This window comes from Chlorocebus sabaeus, chromosome 2 (genome assembly GCF_047675955.1).
Source record: "Chlorocebus sabaeus isolate Y175 chromosome 2, mChlSab1.0.hap1, whole genome shotgun sequence".
Lineage (NCBI taxonomy): Eukaryota > Metazoa > Chordata > Mammalia > Primates > Cercopithecidae > Chlorocebus > Chlorocebus sabaeus.
The window spans coordinates 69592786-69617249 of record NC_132905.1 but is presented as its reverse complement, the minus strand read 5'-3'; the positions used below and the strand labels follow the sequence as shown (position 1 = coordinate 69617249).

At 48.3% G+C, this 24464-nt stretch overlaps 1 protein-coding gene across 1 annotated transcript; it reads right to left on the bottom strand.

The window, feature by feature from the left end:
* Positions 1–10974: 10974 nt before the first annotated feature.
* Positions 10975–18224, bottom strand: TCP10L (t-complex 10 like). The gene is made up of 4 exons (XM_007964936.3): positions 17978–18224; positions 16153–16368; positions 12967–13104; positions 10975–11205 (listed from the first exon to the last, which is right to left on the bottom strand). The coding sequence occupies exons 1-4, from the start codon at positions 18116–18118 to the stop codon at positions 10975–10977; spliced, it is 726 nt and encodes a 241-aa protein (XP_007963127.3). The 5' UTR covers positions 18119–18224.
* Between the last annotated feature and the right edge of the window lie 6240 nt (positions 18225–24464).

Here is a 24464-nt window from a genome sequence, read left to right as displayed (position 1 = left end):
AAAAATAGGCCCCCAATCTCTTCTGGCTTAAAAGGTTTCTGCCGAAAGGTCTGCTGTTAGCCTGATGGGTTCCCTTTGTAAGTTACATGCCCCATCTTTCTTGTTGCCTTTAAGATTTTTTCTTTTGTGTTGACTTTAGTGAATCTGATGACCACGTGCCTTGGGCATGGTTGTCTCTTACAGTATCTGGCTAGGGTCCTCTATATTTCTTGGATTTGCAGGTCAACCTCTCTAGTGAGATTAGTGAAATTTTCATGGACTACATCCCCAAATATGTTTTCCAAGTTGCTTATTATTTCTTGTTCTCTCTCAAGAATGCCAACGAGTCACAGATTTGGTCTGTTTGCATAATTGTATATTTCTCAGAGGTTTGGTTCATTTTTCTTTATTCTTTTCTCTTTATTTTTGCCTGAGTTGACTCAATTACCTGTCTTCAAGCCCTGAGATTCTTCTCTCTGCTTGGTCTATTCTGCTGTTAATACTTCTGATTGTAGTTTGAAATTCTCATAGTGAATTTTTCAGCTCAAGAAGTTCAATTTGGGTCTTTCTTAAAATGGCTTCTTAGTCTTCGAACTCTTGAATCATTTTACTGAATTGCTTTGCATCCTTGAATTGAGTTTCAACTTTCTCCTGGTCTTGATAGGCTTCCTAGCCATCCAAATTCTGAATTCTATGTCTGTCATTTCAGACATTTCAGACTGATTAACCATTGCTCCATGGCCTATCTGGAGGTAAGGGGACACTCTGGCTTTTTGAATTGCCGGAGTTCTTATGCTGATTTTTTTCCCATCTGAGAAGGCTGGTGTTCCTTTAACTGTGATGGAAATCTCATACAGTCAGTTGGCTTGGTTTCTGGAAGTTTTCAGAGGGCTGAGGCTCTGTACAGGATCTTTGTTGTTGAATTCTTGCCCTTGGTTTATCAACAGGGAGAATTTGCAGAGTGACTTTTTGTTCTTGTTGTAGTTTGGGCTGTGATCCAGTAGACAGTGCTTGAGAACAATGGATGGAAGATGGGCAGCACGGCTCCTTTGTGTGTCCTTGGATTTGTAGCTATGCTCTGCAGTGCAAAGGGGAGAGAGGTGACCCCTTCACCAGATCCATTCCTGGGGATTGGGGGAGCCACCTCTGATCACTGGCACTTTGCCAATAATTCCATTTATTTATTTATTTATTTATAATTTTATATTTCAGCCTCAGGGCTCCCTTGGACAGAGGTCCAGCAGGGAAATAAGCCACATCCTTACTGGACCTGCTCTGTGGAGGGAGGCATGTCTACGTTCTAGGACAACCTGTGAACCAGTGCAATTCACCCTTCTCAGTTTTCTGAGAGTGTGGGGTACTCCCAGACTTGAGTGCAAGGCACAGATCCTGAGCCATGGGCCATGGCCCTGGGGTATCAGGACCTGCTTGCAGCTCCCTCCTCCAGACCCTTGGGACTGGGCCCCAGGTGCACTACAGGATCTGAAGAGCTTCCAGGCTTCCAGAATGCACTTAGGTGGTGCAAAGCAACAGGCTGGGCAGTGGAGCTATGCTATGTACAGGCTTCTGCCGGGTGGCCAGGCAGGAGCCCTGGGAGGGGCTGGCAGGCAGGTAGCCTGTTGGACAGATGTGCCCCAGTCCCACAGGGAAGGTGGCCCTGCTTTCTCCTCAGTTAGGGCCAGAGACTGTCAAAGGGAGATAGGTTAGCTAGGGCCAGAGCCTGTCAAAGGGAAATAGGCAGGCCTTGGTGGGTTAGGCTCCGCCAAAGCTCTCCCTAGTACAAAGGTTCCTGGCACCATGCTTGCGGCAGCTCTGTCTAAGCACATGTCTAATCTCTGATGACATCCACCTACCAGCTGAAATGTCCATGGCAGGTGTGAGGTCTCCAGTCTCCAAGTCCCTTCACTTACCCCTTCCTCAGACACTGCTTAAGGCCAGGAAGGAGCCTTAGCATTAAGTTACCCTGCTTGGAGTTTCCAGCTTCCTCCCTCTTCAGCCTCAGGGTCTGCATCTTTTCTACATCCACAATCAGCATCTTCTTTACAAAGATCTATTCAAATTATGTTGATTTAGTCAAAATCTTGGCCTTTCTCTAAGGGAGCAGCACTTCCCAGCAGCATTGAGTTGGCCATCTTAAGACTCAGTTAGTATATAATTTTAAAATATTTAATAGAAACTTTAAAATATTTGAAAAATTAATCTTACATTATCACACTGTTCATTCTGAATTGTCAGCTTCCATGAGTTGAATCATTAACTTAACTGTCTGAACTATGTATTCTTCAAATTAAAACAAATGACATAATTATTTGGAATAATTTTTTCTAAAGGTGGACAACATGATATTTCTGTAGTATTATTAAATTACTAATATTTGGGCAGCACTTAACAAGTTAGATAACTGACTTGATAGTTTGTAAAACTAATCTCATTGACACTTCTTCTAGTCCAGATATTATTTTCTCCAATAAACAACCATTGTTTATAAAAATCACTGTCAAAGAAAGATTAAAACAGATTTAATGAACTAAAAGAAGTGGAAGGTTTGTTTATTAAAAGGAAGAGTTCAGAGATCTGAGCTCAATACAAGATGAGCATACATCTTAAATGAAATAAAGGGAATAATAGGAAAGAAAGAAGTCAAATGAATATCTAAACATTTTTCATCAAGGAAAATATAGGAAAAAACATTTGCCTATATTTTCATAAAGGCAAAATGTAAATATCTAATTAAAGTGCAATTGTAAAGAAGGACAGGCAATACAGCTTTGTTAACATACAGCTGCTGTTTATTGATTGTCCAACATCCTTGATGAAGATTAGATTTTATCACCTACTGGGTCCTCAGGGTCCACCCAGGAGGTAGTGGGTTTTGACAGTTGATAAACACAGCTGAACTTTACCTATTATTCACAGTTGGTTTTCCTTTTTTTTGGAGACAGAGTCTCGCTCTGTCACAGAGGCTGGAGTGCAGGGGCGCAATCTCAGCTCACTGCAAGCTCTGCCTCCTGGGTTCACACCATTCTCCTGCCTCAGCCTCCCGAGTAGCTGGGACTACAGGCACCCGCCACCACACCCGGCTACTTTTTTGGATTTTTAGTAGAGACGGGGTTTCACCGTGTTAGCCAGGATGGTCTCGATCTCCTGACCTCGTGATCCGCCCGCCTCGGCCTCCCAAAGCGCCGGGATTACAGGCGTGAGCCACCGCGCCCGGCCCACAGTTGGTTTTCTATATGAATTTCTGTGAGTAAAGTTTTCTATTACTAACTTTTTAATAGTAAAATTGAGAACGTTTTTCAGGCGTGAGCCACTGCACCCGGCCCACAGTTGGTTTTCGATATGAATTTCTGTGAATAAAGTTTTCTATTACTAAATTTTTAATAGTAAAATGGAGAACGTTTTTCTTATTGCCATTGTTTTTTTCTTTTCTTTTTATACAATTACATTATTTTACAGCATCTTTTAATACCGTCAACCTATAGAAGATAGTCAGAATGTGGTTGTATTTCCTTACAGGTTCTACTGACTTAGAAGTGTTCTGAAGTTGAAGGTTATGATTCTTTCTCATTTTGTTTCAAAACAGGATCCCCATTTCCCTAACGCAGGATTCGAGGGCACAAGCAGAGGAGGAAAGGGGGGTCAAAGTCAGAACCGCCTAGAAGGCAACGAGAAGCAGAAGCGCGGGCCTGCCAGATGCTCTGCAGCCACTTACCTGTGGGCTGCGGAAGGCCACAGAAGGAACTCAGCATCCACCGGCCACATTCTGCTCCCCGGAGCGGAGGACAGAGCCGAGTTTCTTCAGCCAGTGGCTCCAGTCAGCTCTGCCCCACAGGTAAGGAGCGCGCAGCTGCCACACACCGCAGGCATCGCGGACAGATCAGCCTTCCTGGGGCGCCCGCGTGTGGAGGGCGCCGCCCTGGTCGCTGTTGGGAGCTCCGCAGGCCCGTGGCCTTCTGCCTGGTTCTCCCACCTCTGCAAGCCTCGCCTTCAGGACTCCGCCTGGCCTTCCTCTTTTCTGTTGGACAGACTCACGGGACTGTCTGTCTGGACGATGTGTGCACATTTCTTACCACGATTCCTCTGCACACCGGGTCCAGGCACCGCTGCGCTGGGGATCGCACAGCTGACCTGTGCAGGCAGCGAAGGGGCCTCACGGGGACCGCTCAGCTCCCTGAGGGCGCAGCCCACCTGCCCCGGAGGGAATAAACTTCCGCGGTTTGCAGTGACCCAGTTTGTGGCATGGCACATGTTGAAAAGTTAAATTCTGGGCGCGTTACTTCAGAGGTGCGCTGCGAGCAGCTTTGAGCGGCGCAATGACCTGTTCACCGAACAGCGCCCTCTGTAGCCCAGAGCTCAGAACGGGCCTTTTCATGATGTTCCTGCATTGCGTTTACAGCCTCCCTGCGAGGGGGTTGCGCGCACAGGCGGACCTCGTTTATTGCGCCTTGCTCTATCGCGCCTTGCTCTATGGTGCCTGGGAGATACCGCATTTTTTTTTTTTTTTTTTTTTCAAATTGAAAGTTTGTGTCAACTCTGTTGGGGCACCTCTATGGGTGCCATTTTTCCAACAGCTTGTGTTCGCTTCATATCTCTGTGTCACATTTTGGTAATTCTTGTAGTATTTCGAATTTTTTCATTATCATTATGTCTGTCATGGTGATCTGTAATCAGTGATCTTTGATTTTACTTTGTTTTGGAGAACCAACAACCGCACCCACTTAAGACAGAAAACGTAATAAATGTCAGGTGTGTTCCGAGTGCTCCAATGATCAGCTGCCCCCCATCTCTCTCCCTCCCCTCAGGCCTCCCTATTCCCTGAGACACAATTGTGGAATTACACCACTAATAACCTACAGCGGCCTCTAAGTGTTCAAGTGAAAGGAAGAGACACATATCTCTCACTTTAAATTGAAAGCTAGAGATGATTAAGCTTAGTGGCGAAAGCCTGTTCAAAGTTGAGAAGGGTTAAAAGCAAGGCCTTGTGTACCCAGGAGCTAGCCCACCTGTGAATGCAGAGAAAAACCTCTTAAAGGAAATTAAAAGTGCTGCTCCAGTGAACACATGAATGACAAGAAAGCGAAACAGCCTTATGGCTGATTTGGAGGAAGTTTGAGTGGTCTAGATAGAAGATCAAACTAGCCACAACATCCCCTCAGGCCAAAGCCTACTCCAGAGCAAGGCCCCAACTCTCGTCAGTTCCACAAAGGCTGAGAGGAGTGAGAAAGCTACAGAAGAAAAGTTTGAAAGTAGCAGAGGTTGGTTCATGAGATTTAAGGAAATAAACCATGCATACAAGTGCTTCCCTCCAATAAAATGTCATGAGATAAGAACTTTTTGCAAATTTGCTCACTGTTGATTCCCTAGCCCTAAAACAATGCCTGCCACACAGTGGCCATGGAATAGCTACAGGCTGAGGAGTCAGAAGGTGCATCAGGATGAACCATCACTCGTGAACAAGGCAAAACAAAGGACATTTTCAGATGAGCCAAAATTGAAAGGGTTGATTGCCCCCATCTCTTCATGCTTGTCAAGTAGAAGGAAATTGTGCCAAGAAGAAAAGCCCAAGAAACAAACGGGAAAGAAGCACCCCAAATTCTGCATAAATTTAAGAAGTTTAAAGTAAACACTGGCTACATAAACACCACAGTAATAATCATAACTAATACTGAGGGTAAAGACAACCTCGAGTGAAAATCCTGGCAGAAGCCAACACAATGACATGAGAGATCGGGGAGAGTTAGAACTAAAAGACTCTTGAGTTGGTTGTGGAGGACAATAAGGATACTGATACATTTTCAGTTTATGAAACAAAACTTCAGATTAAAAGAAAAGTTATTTTCAGATTCTATACCTTTCTTAATGTCTGTTTCTTATAAGATCCTATTTAAAGATAAAGATTTAGAAATAGCAAAAGAGAAAGAATAGAAACAGGTATACCAGGCATATATTAACTAAAAGAAAGCTGCTGTACCTATTGGATTTAATAGACTTAAAGCAGAAAGCATTAAAGGTATAAAAATAGGTGTCACTGGTTAAGGATTTTTAAAAAGAAACCAATTCGTAAGAGAGAGAAAAATTACAAATAAATATTAGGAAATTCATAACCAAACTAGGGTTTTTTTTTTTTTTTTTTGAGATGGAGTCTTGCTCTGTTACCCAGGCTGAAGTGCAGTGGAGCGATCTCAGATCACTGCAACCTCTGCCTCCTGGGTTTAAGCAATTGTCCAATCTCAGACTCCTGAGTAGCTGGGGTTACAGGCACACTCTGCCACATCCGGCTAATTTTTGTATTTTTAGTAGAGATGAAATTTCACCATGTTGGCCAGGCTGATCTCGAACTCCTGACTTCAGGTGATCTGCCCACCTTGGCCTCCCAAAGTGTTGGGATTATAGGAATGAGCCACTATGCCTGGCCCAAACTGGGATATTTTTAACACAGTTCTGTCATTATCTAATGCAGTGGTCCCCAACCTTTTTGGCACTAGGGACCAGTTTCATGGAAGACAATTTTTCCATGGACTGGCATGGATGTGGGGTGTGTGGGGGGAGGTTGGACGATTCAAGTGCACTAAATTTACTGTGCACGTTATTATTATATTCATTATATTGTAATGAATTAATTATAAATTATATAATTCACCACAATGTAGAACAAATAGGAGCCCTGAGCCTTCTTTTTTTTTTTTTTTTAAATAAAATCTCACACTATAACCCAGGCTGGAGTGCAATGGCACTGTCTCGGCTCACGGCAACCTCTGCCTCCCAGGTACAAGCGATTCTCCTGCCTCAGCCTCCTGAGTAGCTAAGATTGCAGGCGCGTTCTACTATGCCCGGCTAATTTTTTGTTATTTGTTTTTTAGAAGAGATGGGGTTTCCCTGTGTTGACCAGGCTGGTCTCGAACTCCTCACCTCGTGATCTGCCCACCTTGACCTCCCAAAGTGCTGGGATTATAGGCGTGAACCACCGCACTCGGCGCCCTGAGCTTTTTTTCCTGCAACTAGAGGGTGTCATCTTGGGGTGAAGGGAGACAGTGAGAGATCATCAGGCATTAGATTCTCTCAAGGAGTGCACAACCTAGATCCCTCGCTTGCACAGTTCACAGGAGGGTTCGCGCTCCCATGAGAATCGAACGCTGCCACTGATCTGAGGGAGGTGGAGCTCAGGCCTAACGGAGCAATGGGGAGTGGCTGTAAATACAGATAAAGCTCCCCTGGCTTGCTCACCTCCTGCTGTGCAGCCCAGTTCCCAAGAGACCTAGGAGTTACCCAGAGGATGGCATTTTAGAGTCCAGGCGAGACTTCGGGAAAGAATAGGGTGGCTTTTAGGACAATGAGCTGACCATACTGTGTGAATAAGTAACACCCATTTATCCGGGTTGCTGCTCGAGCCATGTAGCCAGGTCAACCCAGAAAAGCTAAAACACAAGCCCCTGACTGAGGTCTGATGGTGTTTACAGAGGCATCCAGACCTGGGTGCACTTACACACTGGCACGGAAGCCACAGGCTCACAGTTCTTGGATAAGAACCCGGAAAACATGCATTAAGCGGGGTGAGCCCCAAATTATCTGGACAGCTGCTGCTGTGGGGAACTTGCCTATAGGGCTCAAGTATTTGCTAACCTGCAAGTCTCCACACCTCTACACGCTCACATGTAAAGACACCTATGCACGCGGGTTCCTGGTGACGTCACTCACCTGTCTGCTTGTTAAGAAACTGCACAGCTTCCAAACCATCAGGGTAGGTCGTGTGTGTCATCTGAGCATTTGCATAATAGTAAATCTGTAAGTACCAGAAGCAGCTATGTTGGGAGGCAGTTTGTGTTAACATTTTGAACCTGGATTTAATCTAGTAAAGTCCTTCCTGCAGGTGGGTCAAAGTACCATCCCAGCAGGTGGGAGTGGGCTGACCTCGTCCATGGACACACTCCACAGCAAGGAGGCATGGGGAGAGGGCTTGTCACCCAAGCCCAGAAGTCAAGACATTGTGGCACTAGGCTAGTGGGAGAGAGGACTGGACCGAGGTGGAGTTCCCAGTCCTTCACCTGGGAGAAACGCACGTTGCACTGGCATTTTGCAGCCTCTGCCTCTAAGTCGGTGGGCACAGCTGAGCCCCGGACAGTCAGCAGCAGGACTTGGGACCACGTTTTGTGTTGTATTAAAGTGTTTATCTCCCACTCGTACGCTTGCTCTGCGGTCAGGGTGGCCACAGTGACAACTGCCACATTCAACACCTGATACAAATAACGCACAGAGACACCACCTGCCACGACTGCGGCGCTCTTTCTAAATGCAGATCATTAACCCTGAGGCTTCCAGGTAAACCCATTAGCTGGATCCCCAAACAAAATAAAATCCCAAGAAAAATGTTCCCACTCGTCCCCCAACTGAAGATGTTGCAAAGGGCAGAACAGAATGTGGGTTTTTCTCGGGAGAACAGAAAACAAGTGGGACCTGTGTTCCTAGACTTCCCCGCCAGGTGCCTACTTTTACATCACACGGAAGTTCACAGCCCAAATTTCCTGCTGCAGAGAAAATAATTGCATTTTATTGACATGTTTTATAAAATATAGCATGTTACAAGTGGTCCACTAGCTAGGGCTTAGAAGTATGTGTGCTATTCTTGCCTTCCAGTCTATTAATGTCAATTGAGAACTGTAAATCAAAATGATAAGAAATGAAACTTTGACTTGGGAAACTCTTAAGCCGTGAAAAATACTAATCTTGTTTGACTATGTGCTAAATGCAACCAACTTAAATCTGTAAAAAAAAAAAGTCTCTGTTTGAAAGACTGTACTTCAGGAACTAAAGAGACATTTGGAATCGTCTTAATTTTCTGCTCTTGTGAAGAAGATGCAACCATCTCTTGACACTCACTCCGCATGTCACTTCCCCAAGATGAAAAGGTCACCTTCTCAGGTCTCCCTCAGGGGAACCAGGTGGGCCACCCTTGCAGAAGCCACTCAGTCCACCTAACTGCAGCTCTGCAATGTTTGGGGAAAAACCAGTGAACTCATCAGGTTGAACGTGGCTGAGAAATCCACCTTCAGAACTCTCTAAGACTGATGAGCTTCCATCTAAAAAGCAAATAAGTTAAATTTAAAAGGATATGGCATATACATTGTGGAAGTATCATTATCCTAATGCGATTGCTACATTCAGTTTAAGTGAACGTATGAACACGTTCTCTCTTGTTCATGAGATTACTATACACATGTCAGGTCAGTTCAACAACAAATGATCCTGTCAGGAGCATTAATTCTTTACTGAATATGCTCCGTGGTATTTCTTGGGCATCACTCTCTTCCGAGTATTTTGACGGATCCGGAGATTCACGGATGGAAAGGCACTCTCTGGGCCCTGAAGCTGCCCACAGTCCCGCGGCAGGCAGACACGGGAGAGAAAAGCCGGATCCTTGTGACACTGGCTTACGGGACCTATGAAGGGTGAAGGAGCACCACAGGCTTCCAGGAGAGCTGGGGGTCAGGGCAACTTCCCCAGGATGGCGTCACTGTCAGCTGAGATGATGCCTGGAGGTTGCGCAGATGCTAGCAAGTGGGTGGGAGACAAGGTCCCCCATTCTGCCCAGCACCAGCAAATAAACTGAGATCTTGTCCAGGGGCCTGAAGGGGAGGAGGCGGCAGGAACAAAGCAGCCAGGCTAGTGCAGACCTCATGGGAAGGGCTTCCCCACCCCACAGAGAAGTGCCGAGGGGACTGTGAGGGCACGCAGAGCCTGCGGTGGTCTGAAGCAGACAGATGGTACCAGCCTCACCTCTACGAAGCTCCCTGCAGAGGCCACGAAGCAGCCTGGGGGCAGGAGGCCGGGGGAGCGGACTCAGGAGGAAGACAGTGTCGGGTTGTGGCTGTGCTGTGCATAACGGCCACACCTGAAGCTCGGCCACACCTCAGGCTCGGCCACCACATAGGCTCCATTTCTTTACCGAGATAGGTTCCTGCAGGGGTGGCGAAGCTGCTATGGTCATTTTCTGGCAGCGAGGTGAAGAGGGAATTCTTTCCTGACTCCCCCAGGGGCACTCTTGGCTCCTCCCGGCGGGACCCCCAGTGCAGGAAGCACCCACAGCTGCATGGACAGAACTGGGGCTTGGGAAAGGGGCCAGGCAGGTGCCACACGAGAGGGCACTCCATCAGGGTGGCAGCAACACCGTGGGCCGGCAAATGGAGAAAGGGGAACAAAGCACCCAGGTCCACCCAGCCCCAGCCAGACGCCTTCTGCTGGGAGTGTGCTCAGAGGGAAGTGACCGCTAGGATTCGGAATCTCCAGTCACGGCCCCTGGAGACCGACATGTGGGCTGTGTGTGGGGTGAAGGGCTGGGGGTGTCGGCAAGTCTCACAGGTAAGAAACCAATGAGAGAATCAGACAAAACGTGGCCACAAATTAGGCAGCTCCATGAAGGACATGTCCTTGCCATAGTAAGATGTTCTGCTCACGAGCATCCACAAGAAAGCCCTGCATTTTACCGGGAGCATGGAAACAGGAGTCCCCGACCCTGCTCACCAGCTCCTCTGGCTGCTGCCATCTGCTCCTGCAGCATGGCGGCCTGGGAAGCCTGCACTGGTGATTTGCTGCCCCTCGAGTTTTGCAGACTTCGGGAAGATGGATGCATAGCCTGGAGCAATGATAGTCACAGGCCTGCCTTGTCACAAGGTCCCTGGAGCGGGCAATACCTTGAGCCCAAAGGCTGGGAGCACAAAGCCATCTTCAGCCATCCTCGATTTCCAGCAAGACGCCAGGGCTCACCCAACAGCCCTGCACCCCGCACTACAAGGTAGATCAATTCTTTTAAAGACTCTGCAGAAATATACCAACTACAGTGCTCAGGAAAGCAACTGATTTTTAAAACCCAATTCAAGTTGTTTGCTTTTATAGCATTAAAGGCATTTCTGAAGAAATTCAAGGTTTTATCTATAGAAACATAATTAGTTTAATAAATTACTCGGTCTATTTTGAATAACAAATTGAGTACTTTTATTAGACCTAAGTGGAACTTTCTCTGAATCTGAATTTTCCATTCAGCCAGTGTAGAGTGACACAGGTGTCCGAGGCCACCTTTCCATCTTCAGACACCCTCCGTCTCTCTGCACAGGGAGTCGGCCTTCCAGTGGGTGTTGCTCTTCTGCCTTGACGTCTCCCGGAAAGACTTTTATCTCTATTTTCCTGTGGTGTTGTTTTCCACAAGTTAATTCTTCTTATCTTTAAACTCAATGGCTGAAAATAAATGTGGGAAATGTTTGCATTAGTAGCCATTATATTTTTTTTAAATGTTAAGCAACACATCACACCAGGTATCACAGAATCTAGATGATTCTGCCTCTGCTTCCTACAGAAGGACACACGTGGCATCCACTACTTGGTGTCTCTGATTCCCCATTTTACAGCCCACGCTCCTGTGGAATTCAGGATTCCAATATATGGCTGATATTGTAGAATAAAGTCAGCAGTGAAATAAAGTGCTTGAAGCTCAATTAAAAAATGCATCATAAAAATAATTGTCTACCTTTTGCACTATTTAAAAAGTGATGGTTTCAAGGCATGGATAAGCCACCCATTCAGTTATCTATTTGCTCGTACATTGCCCAGCATGCCTGTGATTAACTCAGGTCCATGAGGGAGCATGAGAGAAGTCCGCATGTCACAGGAGGCTGGGCCTGTGCAGTCCATCCTGGGACTTACAATGTTTTGTACTCATAGATCTGAAAAAGCTATTTTCCTACTTGTGACAAACGCTTGGAGTAGATTTCTGATCTTCCTTCAGGGAATAAAGTGTTATCTGACCAGCAGTTGCTTTGGGAAAGAATGCAAAGGGATAAATCATCTTCAGGAGTTGGGGGTATCAGTTGCTGGCTGAGGACTCACGATATTTGCCTCCTGAGTATGAGGGTGACACAAAGCTAGGACAGGAAGAGACACACTGGCTGGCAGAATGTTCTAAAGAGGATCTAATTTTAACAAAGAAAAATTTGATGGAGACTGCTGAGACCAGCTCGGTCAGGGAGACCCTAACCCAGTAGCGCTAGAGGAATTAAAGACACACGCACAAAAGTATAGCGTGTGGAGTGGGAAATCAGGGGACTCGCAGCCTTCAGAGCTGAGAGCCCCAACAGAGATTTACCCACATATTTATTGACAGTAAGCCAGTGATAATTTGATTGTTTCTATAGATCATAGATTAACTAAACGTATTCTTCCTTATGGGAAACAAAGGGATGGGCCAAAACAAAGGGATGGGGTCTGGCTAGATATCTGCAGCAGGAGCAAGTCCTTAAGGCACAGATCACTCATGCTATTGTTTGTAGTTTAAGAACGTGTTTAAGCGGTTTTCCACCCTGGGTGGGCCAGGTGTTCCTTGCCCTCATTCTGGTAAACCCACAACCTTCAGTGTGGGCATCATGGCCATCACGAACATGTCACAGTGCTGCAGAGATTTTGTTTGTGGCCAGTTTTGGGGCCAGTTTATGGCCATATTTGGGGGCCTATTCCCAACAAGAGACAAAATAGCATCCTGTACTGTGGCCCCCAAGCTAATAGTGCCACCCCTGTTCAGAGGAGTCCACGCTGACAAGCAGCAGGTGCAAGACGGCAGTGCAGAAGCAGGGACACGGGAGGCTGTGAGCCCCGAGACACAATAGCCACGGCGCGTGGAGAGAGTGCCTTGCACATCACCTCCGCAGGCTGCACCCACGGAAACAAAGCCCCCGAGTCCATGTGGCCCAGCCAGACGCTTGCTGCTGTGAGTGCGCTCAGAGGGAAGCCGCAGGAGGACTTGGAATCTGCTCTGCAGCAAGAAGTGCTAAGGGTTAGGATCTTGTTTGAAAGGCATGCACCCGTGTCCTTGGAAGAACACAGGACTCCAGGGAGCACCCTGCTCACCCAGGGAGGAGAAACTGTGTGGTGAGGAGCTGACGGGGTGTGTGTGTTTGGGTACAGAACTTCTGCTGCTCTTTACAGATGATAAGCACAAAGGTTCACCTTTGGAGGAGCTGAATTGTTAGATGACGATCTTTGTCCCAGGAGAGTGGCACTCTGATTCTTGCGGCCAGCGTATTTGGGCATTGTCTCTTCATCAGCCGACGGAGGTGAAATTTTTCCAAAAGCGGGTTCCAATGCCTAAAAGACAAAATGCAGGGAAAATTTTTCACGTTTTCGAAGGTAAAATAAATTCAAATTTTAATACAATCAAGAATAATTGGAATGTCCTAGAAAAAATTACAGTACCAGGTAAGGGGACTTGGACTGGGTTTTCCCCCTAACATGTTGATAAGCACAGAAACCCTCACCAAAGGTTTGTGAAGGAAACTGGAGCCGATGTTTGCTTTGTGCTTCTTATTGTGGTTCCTTGTTTCAAAATGATCACAGGATCCCAAAGGCTACAGAATAAACAATACCCAACATACCTTCCTTTAGGCTCCTGGTGTCTTCAACCAGGAATGTGTTAACGGAGGAAGAAAATGTGATACTACTTCTAGTGTTGTCTCTACAACTTGTCTAAGATTCAAAATGCAACTTCCCAACTTTCCGAGTTATCAGCAGACTGACCTGGAACAGCGTGATCCTTCAGGTGGGATGAGGTATGTGAGGTCTGGAATGTTAAATTATTCACCACTCTCCCCTCTGAGGAGGAGGAGGGAGTGAGAAGGGGAGAGGGTTGCTATGAACGAACCCTTAATATCAGATCCAGAGTGGCTCACCCACACAGCCGTGCCCGCGTTCCGTGGGTGCTCACGCCTCAGCCTTTTAGATTATTCAGTCCCTAAAACTGCAACTACACACAGATACACCTACGCATATTTAAAGTGTGGGATTCACATATCCCATCCTCTTTCTTCAAATCAGGTGTGCTCTTGTGAGCGTAGGTCCTGTTCTTATGAAGAGCTCCATGGTGACCAGTACAATGCACAGAATGGAAAAATATTTGGAAATTCACCAAGCTCTGATCTTGAAATAAGAGAATGATCAAAAACTGTAGGGCATGTGAAGACTGAGTAAGACTTCATTGACTCTTGGGGTAATTGTCATGGTTACATTTCTCCCAATGTACAATGACCCAAATGGGGCAGTAGATACTATTTTTTAGGAACTGGCATACAATATATGCAGGGAAAAATCCCTGTGGGTCTTCTTGGGTTCTCCCCACAGAAGGTGGACAATCCTGGCCAGTATTTGTGGCAATGTCCCCCTCTCTTCCTCTGATGGAGGAACAGCCTGCCAGCTTCTGCTCTTCCTTCCACAGAAGGACTGGGCGCTTTGCTGTGCTGAGAAGCTAAACCCACTTTCTTTCTGAGGCAACAGAAGCCATCTCCATGGAAACAAAGCTCTCGCAGAGCTCCCAAAGACGGAGAATAACTTCCAAGATTTCCCATAATTTATTGTAGAGGAACTTGTGGCTGTTCTCGCTGTGCTTGGAGAACAGAACACAGAGCAGGCTCCTCTGGAATATATTCAGTGGGCGCGTGTGTGTGCGTGTGCGTGCGTGTGTGTGTGTGTGTGTTGTAATCACTGTGCTGTATCGGAAATATTCTAAGTCCTGGAAGTACCGATTTAAAAGTTCACACAATAAGTGCAGCTAGGAAATGTTAGTACTTTTCTTAACCTACTGAGAAATATCCCCACTTACTTTTGGAGGGTGTTCGCGTGGTTCCATGTGTCGTTACCTGTACGTATAATTTTAATGATTCAAGTTGCTTAGACCCATGTGCGGGAAACAGGACCCAGACAAGGCAGTAGTAACACTGGCCACATTCACACTCTCTCAGGCTGGTTCTTTGAGCCATGTGATCAAACGTGAAAGCTCAGTGTTCTGTAAAGGCAGGCTGGTGCTGGGAGGCACCCACTACTTCAGCATGAGAATGCTGGTTCTCCGTTTGGGATAGAGCAGGGTAGTGATACAGGATGGGGGCAGGAAAGTCCTGGGTAGAGAAGGACGGGTCCCTGGCTAGGGCTCCACCCCCGGGCCTGTGCCCACGGACCCAGGCATTTCTGCTTTCGGGCCCAAATGTTGCATTTCCCAAGACCACCCTGGCCTGCCACCCTCCCATCCTATGCCTATAAAAACGCCGAGACCCTAGCGGGCAGAGACACAAGCGGCTGGTTGTCGAGAACACACCGGCCGAAGAGCACACCAGCAGACACAGCAGACACCAACAGGGCATTGACTGGTGGAATGACACAGAGTTTGCTCGGAGTGGTGGGAGGAGAGCCCAGCTGCTGAGCAGCCCAACTCCAAGGGGAAAACCGCCTTCCCACTCCATCTCCCTTCTGGCTCTCCCATCTGCTGAGAGCTATCACCACTCAGTAAAAAACCTTGCACCCATCCTCCAAGCCTACATGTGATCTGATTTTTCAGGTACACCAAGGCAAGAACCCAGGACACAGAGAGCCCTCTGTCCATGTGATAAGTCAGACGGTCTAATTGAGCTAATAAACACAAACTGCCTACAGACGGCTAAACCAAAGAGCTCCCACCCTGTAACACACACCCACTGGCGCTTCCGCTGGAAACTTTCACCCCTAGACACTGCCGTGGGGTCAGAGCCCCACAGCCTGCCGGTCTGTATGTTCCCCTAGAGGTTTGAGCGGTGGAGAACCAAAGAAGCGAGCCACACCCCCATCGCACACCCTGTGAGGGGGACAGGGGAACTTTTCCCGTTTCAACAGGTCTCTATTGCATTCTACACAGCTGCCCTAGAGGATGAACCGAAGGACACCAGGCTACTGAGCTGGCTCTGCAGTCACCCTGGGTTCAAATCCCAGCTCCATGTTCTCCAGCCCGTGGCCACGATGGAGTTAGTTTTAGTATCCATTTCATAAGGTCGACATAGAGAGTAAGACCGTACAGCTCTGTATCTAGCCCATGTAAAGTCCACAGTAAGAGTTTGCTGCTGTTGTCCTGAGATGTCTTAGAATTCTAGACTTGAGACACACAGCCTGGGGGCGGCAGTTCTTCTGTCGGCTGGAGTGCCAGGGGAGAGGCCTGATGCATCCAGTTCTTATTAATCATTACTTACGGGAAATGAAGTTGATTGGAAGTGAGCAACCCCGCCCACCACCTGGAGCGTGAGCGATACCACGTCACTCAGCAATAAAGCCCACATCTTTACAGGGACGCTATTTTCACATAATGCAAATGGTACAAAAACATAAATGCACTTTTGGTACCAGAGCGCGTGATTCTTGCCCCGCATGTGGGGACGCTGCAGATTTCTGCCTGGCTTCCCACTGCCGCAGCTGCGGAGATCTCAGCTCTTCTTGGAGCTCTACCTTCTGCTTCCTCAAAGCATGTATACGACTCCGGAGTTTTGCATGAACATCAGCCCACAGAGACTTCTGTCTCCCGAGCTCTTGGTGGAGTCTGATGATCTGCTGCTGTAATGGCTGTTATTGGGAAGAGAACACCAGAAAAACCTCTCAGACGTCACAATGGGCACATTTATCTGCACAGTACTCAAGCCCTCTCTGATGTAAGACCAACACTATTCCTGGGACAAAAGACACCCGATGAGATAAACAGGACAACCACAGCCTCTTTCTTTCTTTCTTTCTTTCTTTCCTTCCTTCCTTCCTTCCTTCCTTCCTTCCTTCCTTCCTTCCTTCCTTCCTTCCTTCCTTCCTTTCTTTCTCTTTCTTTCTTCTTTCTTTCTTTCTTTCTTTCTTTCTTTCTTTCTTTCTTTCTTTCTTTCTTTCTTTCTTTCTTTCTCTCTCTCTCTCTCTCTCTCTCTCTCTCTCTCTCTCTCTCTCTCTCTCTCTCTCTCTCTCTGTCTTTCTTTTTTCTTCAGGGTCTCACTCAGTCTCTCAGGCTGGAGTGCAGTGGCATGATCTCAGCTCACTGAAGCTTCAACTTGATGAGCTCAAGTGATCCTCCTGCCTCAGCCTCCCAAATAGCCTGGACTGCAGGCATGTGCCACCACACTTCACTAATTTTTGTATTTTTAGTAGAGATAGGGATTTCACCATGTTGCCCAGACTGGTCTCAAACTCCTGGGCTCAAGCGATCCACCTGCCTCGGCCTCCCAAAGTGCTGGGACTACAGGAATAAGCTACCATGCCTGGCCATAGCTTTATTCTTATTAAGTAGTGTTTATTATGAGTTAGTCCACATAATATAACCAGATAAAGATGGTTAGTGAATTATGATTTTTCTGTTAAAACACTACTACAGCAAAAAGAGGCTGGCATTCTTTTTTTTTTTTTTTTTTTTTTTTAGACAGTGTCTTGCTCCGTCACCCAGGCTGGAGTGCAGTGGTGCAATCTCAGCTCACTGCAACCTCCACCTCCCAGATTCAAGCAATTCTGGTGCCTCAGCATCCGGGGTTGGGATTACAGGCACATGCCACCACACCTGGCTAATTTTTCGTTTTTCAGTAGAGACAGGGTTTTGCTATGCTGGCCAGGCTGGTCTCAAACGCTGTACTGGCATGGATGTATGGTCAATAGTTTAAAAATTATGGAAGTCACTGCATTTTCAACCTGACGTGTTAGCCTTCCCCTGGGATCTTTCAGTGGATCGTAGAGCCTCCAGTCTTGCTCTGAGAATATAAGCAGGATCGTGATAAAGGTATAGCCCTGCACTGGGTGACACTGGCCCACCTGTGGGACTTTAATGACAGCAAGCACTGTCCATCAGGGTCCAGTGAGGAAGATGGTAAAAATCAGGAAACTTGCTGGGATGATGTGAGGCATGTCACCTTTCTGATTTTCTTTAATGAAGTTTTTAAAGTCTGGTGCCTTCTCCTGGATTACAGGAGAAAAGTTGGAATGTTAATATTTTCTTTAACTACCTGCCCTGCCTCCCATCCACCAAGAGATATGGTTGCAGAGGGGGAAAAAGCCACGTGACCCTTGGAGAGGAAGTACGGAATCAGTGTCCCCGGGTGGTGCATTCCTACAGGGGCCCGGCGAGGGAAAGTCCAATGGTGGGCCTCAGGGACAGGAATCGGGGTCCCGCCTGGTGGGGCTAACTCTGTCCCCACAGAGCTCAACTCACTGGCGTCTCCCCGGCGTTGCAGTCCTCTGTGGGGACCTCAGCTGCCGCAGCTGTCTTCTCCATAACAGCCCCAGCTCCCGGGCATGGGTCCTCTGGGTGGGTGCCCTGGTGGGTGCCAGCCTTGAGCTGACCTGCCAGCATCCTGGTTGGGAAGGGAAGGGCTATGGGGACACTTGAATGCAGCCCCCCTAACCTGTCAGTGTGGGCTGAAGGCCCCAACCCCAACCTAAGTGTAAGCAGGACCTGGAGCCACTCTTCTCCCCCTGGGTCGTGTGCACATTCCCAAGCCTGAAGCTGACCAGGTGAAAGGACACCACAGACGGAGGGACTGAGCTGTCCACTCCTGGCTCTCCACCATCCTCTGTGGAAAATGCTTGAAATCCTAGAAGATCAGCCTGACACCTAATGCACTCTGGTCATCCAAAGAGGGGTGTGAGTGGGATGTGAGCAGAATGTGAATGGATGTGAGCGGATGTGAGGGGAATGGTCTCGGGGTGTGAGCGGGATGGTCTCGGGGTGTGAGCAGGATGGTCTTGGGGTGTGAGCGGGATGGTCTCGGGGTGTGAGCGGGATGGTCTTGGGGTGTGAGCGGCATGGTCTCAGGGTGTGAGCGGGTGTGAGCGGGATGGTCTCGGGGTGTGAGAGGGATGGTCTTGGGGTGTGAGCGGGATGGTCTTGGGGTGTGAGCGGGTGTGAGCGGGATGGTCTCGGGGTGTGAGCGGGTGTGAGCGGGATGGTCTTGGGGTGTGAGCGGGATGGTCTCGGGGTGTGAGCAGGTGTGAGTGCGATGGTCTCGGGGTGTGAGCGGGTGTGAACGGGATGGTCTTGGGGTGTGAGCGGGATGGTCTCGGGGTGTGAGCAGGTGTGAGCGCGATGGTCTTGGGGTGTGAGTGGGTGTGAACGGGATGGTCTTGGGGTGTGAGCGGGATGGTCTCGGGGTGTGAGCAGGTGTGAGCGCGATGGTCTTGGGGTGTGAGCGGGTGTGAGCGGGTGTGAACGGGATGGTCTTGGGGTGTGAGCGGGATGGTCTCGGGGTGTGAGCAGGTGTGAGTGCGATGGTCTTGGGGTGTGAGCGGGTGTGAGCGGGATGGTCTCGGGGTGTGAGCTGGTGTAAGTGGATGGTCGCATGCGACACTGAGGGAATTCTCAGCCCTTTAATCAGCACCATAGGATCAGCACCCACCTGGAGGGGCACAGGCAGACCCTCCACTGTGCTGAGTATGAGTCTTGAACCGTCAGGGCGACATTTGTGAATTCATGGTGAAGACGTGGAAAGGAAATACCTTTTTATAGGTAGAGCATTTATACCAGTTCTAGGAAGCTCACAGCAATTGGAAAACAAAAACAAAAGAGAAAACGCAAAGCTTTGCTGCAAGCCTGCAGGGTCATCTCCGAAAGCTGCCTCCACCTCTACCTCGCCCTCTCAGTTTTAGGAAGCCCGTGGCCCCTAGCAAAACCCTGACTGTGTTTTCATAAACTTCTAACTGTATACAAACATAAGAAGGAACAGTTTAACCACAGTGATCGGAGAAATGTTGTTTAAAAGAGAGTCTCCTGATGGAAGCGAATCAAAGGCCTAGAACAAGACCTACCAGTAACCGGACCACTGCCGTTCCTTCCCGGCCGGGACTGGGAATGTGTCTGCGGAAGTGGGCTGGGGTCACGGTCCTCACAGCCCTGAGAAAGCTCCTTCTTCCCCACTCCTCTGAGGGGATACCGCAGTGTCCTCGGCCCCAAACTCATGACCCCCTCCGTCCAGGGAAGACCCCTTCCCTCAGCCCTACTACCAGACCTCGTCACCTCACCTGTTCCCTGACGGTCAGTTCTGCTGGGACCAGGTTATCTGGGCTGTGTCCCAACAGCTGTCCCCAAGCCCTCTCACCTCATATCCGGAGACCAGAGAGCAGCAGACGGTTCCAACGGACTTTCTGTCTTAAAGGGGCATGAACGTCTCACTCAGTGTCACCATTGTACCAGCTCAGATAATAATTAAACATCCCCAAACCTGCAATTCTAATACAGAAACTCATCGTCAGTAGAGTCCATCCATCCACAAAGGACACTGGAGAGAGTCAAACTGCTCCTCCCAATTGACAAAAATCATGTGTTTAATATCAAGTCTTCAACACCCAACGTGTAGTAAGAGCTCATTTCTCTGAGCATACGTTTTTGAAGAAATATAAATTTTCTTTGGATATCAAATTATTTACTAGAAAAAAACATTTTTTATGAGGGGAAAATAATATATGTGAGTTTAAATAGGAGACAGGATTCAAAGTTTCATCAGTTCACTAAATGCATCTCCATCTGAATTGTTCGTGTGATTTTTGTGATAGAGAAGAGAATGAGGAGCAAGCGAGAGTCAATGTTCCTGTTAAACCCTGGCCATCCTTCTCATCCATGGTGCTGCGTGTGGAAAACACACACCTGGGGCTCACCTGAGCCTGCTTGGGACGTGTGTCACTCGGATAGTTCTGCAAGCGACTCATGTGCAATAGGCGGTAAACGCCGACATCGTGAATGAATGAAGAAAATACTACAAAGAGGAACCAGAAGGCGCTTTTGTCCCTGTGCATCATTCTAACTGTGGGAGTGTGTGTGTGTCCTGAGGTGTGCGAGTGTGTGTGTCCTGAGGTGTGTGAGAGGTTGTGTGTGGGTTCCTGAGGTGTGTGAGAGAGTTGTGCGTAGGTCCTGAGGTGTATGAGGGATTATGTGTGTGTCCTGAGAAGTGTGATGAATTGTGTGGGTCCTGAGGTGTGTGAGGGTTTGTGTATGAGCCTGAGGTGTGTTGGGGTTGTGTGTGAGACGCTGAGGTGTGTGAGGGGTTGTGCGTGGGTTCCTGAGGTGTGTGAGGGCTTATGTGTATGAGCCTGAGGTGTGTGAGAGGTTGTGTGTGAGACGCTGAGGTGTGTCGGGGTTGTGTGTGAGACGCTGAGGTGTGTGAGGGGTTGTGTGTGAGACGCTGAGGTGTGTCGGGGTTGTGTGTGAGACGCTGAGGTGTGTGAGGGGTTGTGTGTGAGACGCTGAGGTGTGTCGGGGTTGTGTGTGAGACGCTGAGGTGTGTGAGGGGTTGTGTGTGGGTTCCTGAGGTGTGTGAGGGATTATGTGTATGAGCCTGGGGTGTGTGAGGGGTTGTGCTTGGGTCCTGAGGTGTGTGAGTGGGTGTGTGTTTGTCCTGAGGCGTGTAAGAGGTTGTGTGTGTGTCCTGAGGTAGGTGAGAGTTTGCATAGGTTCCTGAGGTATGTGAGGGGTTGTGTGCGTCCCTGAGGTGTGTGAGATGTTGTGTGTATGTCCTGAAGGGTGTGAGAGGTTGTATTGGTTCCTGAGGTTTGTGAGAGTCTGTGTAGGTTCCTGAGGCATGTGACGGTTTATGTGAGTCCCTGAGGTGTGTGAGAGGTTGTGTGAGTCCCTGGGGTGTGTGAAAGTTTGTGTAGGTTTCTGAGGTGTGTGAGAGGTTGTGTAGGTTCCTGAGGTGTGTGAGGGGTTGTGTAGGTTTCTGAGGTGTGTGAGGGGTTTTGTGTGTCCTGAGGTGTGTGAGAAGGTGTGTGAGTCCCTGAGGTGTGTGAGGGGTTGTGTGTGTCCTGAGGTGTGTGAGGGGTTGTGTAGGTTCCTGAGGTGAGGGCTTGTGTGAGTCCCTGAGGCGTGTGAGAGGCTCTGTGAGTCCCTGAGGTGTGTGAGGGGTTGTATGTGTCCTGATATGTGTGAGGGGTTGTGTAGGTTCCCGAGGTGTGTGAAAGATTGTATGAGTCCATGAGGTATGTTACGGGTTGTGTGAATCCCTGAGATGTGTGAGAGGTTGTGTGTGTCCTGAAGTGTGTGAGGGGTTGTGTAGGTTTCTGAGGTGTGTGAGGGGTTGTGTAGGTTTCTGAGGTGCGTGAGGGGTTGTGTGTGTCCTGAGGTGTGTGAGACGTGAGTGTCCTGAGGTGTGTGAGGGTTGTGTGTGTCCTGAGGTATGTGTTGTATGTGTGTTGAGGTGTGTGAGGTGTTGTGTGTGTGTTCTGAGGTGCGTGAGTGTTGTGTGTGTGTTCTGAGGTGTGTGAGGGTTGTGTGTATTCTGAGGTGTGTGAGGTGTTGTGTGTGTCCTGAGTTCTGTGAGGGTTGTGTTCGTTTCTGTGCTCCTCTCAGGTGCCACATGGGTTTTGTTTGCAGGTTGAGACCTGGACGGCCATCCCTCCCCTCTCCGTGGGGCAGGCAGGTTCCATCCCCATCTTCATGGTGTCTCCATCCCCTAGAGACTCTGCCATCGCTGGGACACCCGGGGGTCTCTCTGCCCAGTCCTCAGAGCACCCTGAGAAGTTTGACCCAGCTGGAAGTTGTGATGTCCTCGAGTTTCTGGAAGCCTTTCTCAGTCATCTCTACAAGTTGGGGAATGAGGGCTCATGTCCAGTGTCTCATGTCCATTTCCACAGAGTTGTATTTTTTATCCCGAGGATGTGTGAGCTCAGATCTGTCCATCTTGCCATCGAAGTAGGTCCACCTGTTTTCATCACCAGCCGTCATCGATGTGTTTCAGGCTTTGCAGCTCCCCTCCTGAGCCTCAGCCGGAGTGGCTCCCAGGGCAGGGTCCCCCCATCCCTCTCTCTGCTGCGGTTGTGTGTGTGTTGCTCTTCCCGGCCTGCCCAGGACATTTTCTTCACTGAGTCTTCCCCAGATTCTCGCCCTGCAGCAAACACGTGCAGCCACAGGTCAGGTCGGAGCCTCCTGGGCGTTGGGACTATGTGGCCCTTCTCTTCTCTCTGATAAGGCCCCCGTTTTCTGTTCAGCCTCGTGGTGCCTTAGCCGCATTTCAGGCATGGTCTTCCAGGGCTCTCTGGTCTGAACATTCTGTAGAGGAAACCACGGCACATCTTTCACTCATCTTTTAAAATCAGGGTGGCGGAGGCAGCAGTGGGCGGAGATCGACACACTACACTCCAGAGCGAGACTGTCTCAAAAAAATAAAATAAATTTTATCAATAAATAAATAAATAAAATGGTGGAATGTATAAACACAGTTTTGTGCTTTGCATTTTTTCTCCCCAGTTAGTATACATACGATGGCCTTGTTCCTCTTAAGGGCCGCAGAGTGCTCCACTGTATGGATGTATCATATTCACGCAGGCCCCTCTGATGGCTGTGTGGGATGTTTCCAGTCTCTTGCTATGATGATGTTGCTATAGGTATAATAGGGCTGAATGGTGACCACCTAAAGATACGTGGTCCTAGTCCCACGTATAGGAACCCATAAATACTCCTTACTATGGAAAAAAGATCTGTGCAAATGTGATTTAATTGAGAATCTAGGCCAGGTGCAGTGGCTCATGCCTGTAATCCAAGCACTTTGGGACGCCGAGGCAGGCAGATCACCTGAGATCAGGAGTTTGAGACCAGCCTGGCCAACACGGTGAAACCTTGTCTCCACTAAAAATACTGAAATTAGTTGGGCACAGTGGTGCGTGCCTGCAGTCCCAGCTACTCAGGAAGCTGAGGCAGGAGAATCGCCTGAACCTGGGAAGTGGAGGTTGCAGTGAGCCAAGATCATGCCACTGCACTCCAGCCTGGGCGACAGAGTGAGACCCTGCCTCAAAAAGTAAATAAATAAAATAAAATAATTAAAAATCTAACAACAGTGCCCTGGCCCCCAAGATCTTACGGTCCATCCAGGGAGACAGACTTGTAATTGAATGCTGTGATTACAACCAGCTCAATGGGGGATGAAGAATGTGTGTTTGGAAACCTGGGAACTGAGGAGGGAGTGGGCGCTCAACCTTAATGCGGGCTGTGGGAGTCAGGCAAGAATCAGAAACAGGTTACGGAGATGATACTGGAACTGTTTTCCGCTTTACAAAAAAATATTTAAAATTATATTTTACAATGTTAGTACACAATGTTAGTATATTTTAAGAAGTGAAGTCCACTTTGATAAAAGAATGTCTATCTTCCTTGTATATATATCTGTTCCTATAGAATACCCATTTAAGTTTGTGTCTTTGTAAGAGCTGCCATAACGAAATACCATGGACTGGGTGGCTTAAACAACAGACATTGATTTTCTTACAGTTCTGGAGGCCGGAGGTCTAATACCACAGCATTGGCAGGGCTGGTTTTTCCTGAGGCCCCAGTACTTGTCTTGCAGATAGCGGCCTTCCCCCTGTCCCTTTCCTCTGTGTACACAGATCCCTGGTGTCTCTTTTTTTTTTTTTGAGATGGAGTCTTCCTGTGTCACCCAGGAGAGCAGTGGCATGATCTCGGCTCACCACAACCTCTGCCTCCTGGGTTCAAGCAATTCTCCTGCCTCAGCCTTCCCAGTAGCTAAGATTATAGGCACATGCCACTATGCATGGCTAATTTTTGTATTTTCAGTAGAGACCATGTACCATGTTGGCCAGGCTGGTCTCGAACTCCTGGCCTCAGGCGATCCACTCGCCTTGGCCTCCCCAAGTGCTGGGATTATAGGCGCCTCACCTTGGGCAATTTAATCCCTCTAGACTCTGGTTTCCTAACTCGT